Source organism: Camelina sativa, chromosome 11 (genome assembly GCF_000633955.1).
Source record: "Camelina sativa cultivar DH55 chromosome 11, Cs, whole genome shotgun sequence".
In the NCBI taxonomy this organism is placed as follows: Eukaryota; Viridiplantae; Streptophyta; class Magnoliopsida; order Brassicales; family Brassicaceae; genus Camelina; species Camelina sativa.
This window is the reverse complement of record NC_025695.1, coordinates 6,813,741-6,818,781: the sequence shown is the minus strand read 5'-3', so window position 1 is coordinate 6,818,781 and position 5,041 is coordinate 6,813,741. Positions and strand designations below refer to the sequence as shown.

Sequence of the window (5,041 nt, the reverse complement as noted above, 5' to 3'; positions counted from 1 at the left end):
GTGGAGGAGACGATAATAAAGGTGGCAACTGATTGTTGTAATTACGGGAGTAATTAAGATCCGGAGCGTCAATGATTTCAAGCCTTTGGGTCTGATGATCATTGTTATAATTATTGTCTTGTAGTGATGAGTCTTTGCCTTTGTTGAACACTCTGCACAAGACCCAGTCTTCCTGTGTCCACATACCGACAGAACGAGAGGACATTGTCAATAAAAATAAAAATAAAATCATATAAATGTATGTATATAAAAATGCATGAAATTTTACGTTACGTGCGGTCTCGTGCATGCAAATAACCAAACACGCATTAAAGTCACTTTTGTCTCTTTCTTCCATTTATTTATTGTTTCCTTTTGGATATATGTGTCATTCTTTGTAGAGATATTTGGCAAAATAGACAGTTTTCAAACATAATTGTAAAAGTAATATAATCACTATTTACAATTAGTAAATTCCACAAATTTTAGTGTTTTCTACTGTTCATAAGACTTTTCAACCTTCATCAACATTTAATATTTACAACACATGCCATTGAGTCTTTTAATTTTCTTTTCTTTTTAATTTGTTTTCTTTTTTATTATATGCTCCATATAATCTAAAAATAAAAATGCTGACTAATTAAAAAAAAATTTAAATTTTTGTAGAAAGAAAAAATTATATGTTTTTTTTTTATAATTGGATATGCATTTTGTTTGATGTTTTTATTTGATAATATTAAATACTTTTACAAATTTTAGATCTGTACACCAAATTAAATGTACAGATGTCTGTACACCTAATTAAGTGTACAGATGAAATTTGTTTAATTTTTAGGGTTTCAAATGTCTGTACATATGTTTGTACTGTAATGTTTTTATACAAATTACATATGTAAAGTTAATAATGTGTATAAATATCTGTACACATACTAAGGTGTACGGATACAAAATATTTATATAATATATTTAAAAATTATTAAATAAAATTCATATCATATTGTAAAGAAAAAAAAATATTTTTTTGTACCTAAGAAGTTTTCTAACAATAGATTATATTAACAATTATTTGAATAATTATAATTGGAAGAAAAAAAAAAATTTATTTGTTACCCACATACAAACCCATTTTTATAATTTTCTTACTAAATCTATGCTTTACCATTTCTCCCTATCTCACAAACTCTCTATTATACAATATCTTATTTTTCTAATTTTAAATAGTAAATGTATTAGTTTCCCAATTAAATTTCCAAAATGTATTAATTTGTTAACAAACCCTTCTTTGCTGCCATCTCATCATGCGCTAATGCCACGCACTTCCATGCATTCATATATCGTACATATATATACATACACTAATGCTTGGTTTATATTTATATATATGACTTGTATATATGAGATATATTCACGTTTACATTTGTAACGAATCCTATATATATTGAGCGTGAAAATGACCAAATATTAGTATCAATAAAAAAAACTTGATGATATATCCATAATAAGGGTTATCCATAATCCATCCAGTTATTTATTTCAGTTTTAAAAAAAAGATATATATCCATATATTTGCCAGTTTATATTGAGACAGATCTCATGAATTCTATCTATATTGTATCGGACGCATGTACTAAATATAGAGTAATGGATTATGACGATTTATGATGAACTTACTAATAAAAAAAGGCTTGAGTTAATATTTTTCTAGTGAGCTTACTTAATATAATTTTGCACCAAAAAATAGGAGAAAAAAAAACTGCTGATATCACCCGTTTTCCTTTGAAAAATACTGTTTGCATAAAAACCAATACGCTGGTACTACTAATTTGGTTGATCTACTATAGTATATATATGCATGGCAACATGGGACATCCACGAATAGACACATGTCATCGTGAGTTTAGGCACGTTGCAAGTGATGCTCATTAAGACGTAATTATTATGAAATAATGACTATAATAATTATGGTTAGTAGCATCAAAGAGAGAAAGAAGAATTGTTGGGGAATAATCAAGTACCTTAGGTGGGATGTTAGGACACTCAAGACGGAACTCGTGCATGATCCAAGTAGTTTTGATCCCATTTGGTGCTCTGTTCCTGTAGAACACAAGTGTTTTTCTCATCCCTACCAATTGTCTAGTACGTGGATCCATCACTGTTCGATCTTTTCCTGTTGCTTTCCAATATCCGCTTATTGTCGCTCTGTTTGTGCGATATCCAGTCGCATATTTTCTATCGCGAAAACTGAAGAAGTACCATTCCTTTGCGTTCAGCTTTGCCACATCTTTACATAAGAGTAGAAAACTGTAAGAATAAAATTATATCCTAAATATTAAATATTATGTAAATTATAGAGTAAATCACAAACGATTGTCTGGTTATAAGTTCATGATTTATTTTATTTTCTTAATGATTTGTTTATATGAGTCTACTTATTTTACCATTTAGATTGGAAAAGGAAAAAGTAAATAAATTAAGAAGCTTTCTAAATCAGAAAGAAACATTATAAAAAAAAAGATTTAGAGATCTAAATTTTTACGTTATTCTTCTTTATAACTGGATATCATAAACAAATACTAAAAAAAAAGTACCTATAAACTTATTTTTATTTTTATTTTGCTATTTAAAACGTCCATTATAGTGAAAAAAAAGACGTCTCCTAACCTCCTTTTATTTTATTTTTAATCGGGTTTTCCATAAGTAAACAGTGATATGTCAAAGGTTAATGTGATGACATAAGACTTGTGATGTGGACAAGACAGAGGATGGGAGACATTGTATTATTAATTTTGGCAAAAAATAATTACGATTTTGACTTCAGCGGGGGAAATTATTGCTCTCTCAAACATTCCTCCTATCCGTTTCGCATTAATTTGATCCTTATAGAAGATGATCAGGAAGATAACGGGGATGTAAAGACTACTTAACAAAAGATTCCTTTATTTTTCCCTAATTGAGAAGAAGAGTAATAGACCACAATTTCTTTTTCGTAGACATAATTATCATCAACCATATCCTTAATAGTATATATTGCATGATTAATTATATATAAACATAAATATATATATATATATATATATATATAATTACACAACAAGATCGTGGTGGTCATGAAAGTAACTAAGGTTTCTTGAGTCTCTAAAGTTGCTTGTGATATACTGCAAAAAAGGTCTTCGTGTTTACACACAAATAGAGCTTACTTTTTTTTGTTTATTCTCTGATTACATTTTAATTAATGTTCTTTAATGCAACAAATTAACAAACTTTGGATTTTATACTCGGCAAGTTATCTTTAACAGAGTACCGAAAAGTCAAAATTACGAAGAAAACAATATAAAAAGTTAAGAAACAAAATATGACAACAGGATTCTCGGTCCCCTTTTTAAAAAGCTTCCACAATTTCTCAAGGTATAAAAAAAGAACCACAGACAAAAGCATACAAACATGTACACATATATAAATATATATTATGCAATTATAGCTAGTGAGTCTAAAAATCTAGAATCTATGTGAATACCCCGTTTCAGTTGACACAATCAAGTATTTTTAATCTTTCAAATCATTAATTAAGAAGATTCGGTTTCAAGTATAATCATATGATAAATCTGTATATGTACAATCATTATAACGACAGGGACGCGTATTTATACGCACGTGTATGTATATATGCGTGTATACATGTACAATAGTATCTGACCAATTCACATAAGTAAGCTCTAATTGTATAACACAAATATGTTATATATATATATAGCCAATTATATAAGTAAGCTCTAATTATATATATATATATATATATAGCCAATTAATCGATCCCCAGAAACAAATCTGATTTAAAGAATCTGTTTTCTTCTTTATGTTCAATTAATGTCAAGCATAATCTTTTCGATGGAAATTTTCAAGAATCTTTACGAAAGCAATTTAAAACCCACCCAAAACCAGGAGTGGACAGAGCATATATACACATATAAAATCTGTCTATACACAAACTCATAGACACATCACACATAATTAGCAATCAAAGGTACATATATAACCAAATTTCAGAATTATAAAATCAATATGTTACGTACCGGGAAGCTGCCATGGCTCACAAATATGCAAGTCAATCTCCACAAGATCAGTAGCATCCTTCAAGGCTTCATCAACTTCATCATCCTCAACATCACCCTGATCAGATTTGGCCCTAATCTTGTTGCAAAGATAATGGCAAACCAACTCTTCATCACTTGGATGGAACCGAAAGCCCGGCGGCAATTTGGACCCAATATCTTTCAAACCCATTATGTGAACAGTTTTTGCTTAATAGCTATATGTAAATGTAAAAACCTTTAGGAGAATTAGTAGGGCATGGACAAAGGTTAGAGGAAGAGGGAGGGAGAGAGAGAGAGAGAGAGAGAGGGTAGCTAGAGATACATATATATGTTTAAAATGTATATATTTATAGTTAGGGGGGAATTAGCTTATATGATGTATGGAAATAGAATAATATATAACATGCATGTAGCTAGCTAAGGATAGAAGATGACAAGTTAGAGTTTCTTACAATATTGTAAGATTAGTTGGGTCCATGCTTGTGTAATATATGTAGTTAGTTATGGTGGGAAGTTTCAAGAAAAACCAAAGTCACAAGAAATCTTAGTTGTGAGGTGTCTCATGGGACACTATTATCCAATATTCTCTTTTGGTTTCATTGTTATCCACTTAGGGAAAACAGACCAAACTTTTCCCTTCTTTTTCTTATTGTTCATATAACCGTTTACACTTTGATAACATTTTTTTAAAAATGTAAATATTCGGTAACTTCCGTTTGTAGATCGATCACTAGTTCAGATTAGTTCGTATACATTTTTCATTGATAGCATCATATCCTGAAAACTACTAAAAAAAATAATTAGAGTTTTAGCTTTATGAAAATATTACTTAATAAAAAGTAGACACACACATATTATACATAAGGAACTTTTTATGAAATTCGATAACATTGTTTTATATTAGTTAGGTTTAGACTAAAGATTTAAATTTGGTGATACGTATTCCAACATTAGTATGAATCTTATTTTGT

The 5,041-nt window shown here is 29.1% G+C and overlaps 1 protein-coding gene across 1 annotated transcript in view; it reads right to left on the bottom strand.

The window, feature by feature from the left end:
• The window catches only part of LOC104722038 (NAC domain-containing protein 21/22-like), a 6,578-nt gene extending 2,048 nt beyond the window's left edge, over positions 1-4,530 (bottom strand). Inside the window, exons 1-3 of the mRNA XM_010440140.2 lie at positions 4,050-4,530; positions 1,995-2,260; positions 57-172 (exon numbers count right to left, since the gene is read on the bottom strand). Coding sequence (XP_010438442.1) covers positions 57-172; positions 1,995-2,260; positions 4,050-4,260 — 593 coding nt within the window. The 5' untranslated portion in view covers positions 4,261-4,530. The remainder of the gene's footprint in view (positions 1-56; positions 173-1,994; positions 2,261-4,049) is intronic.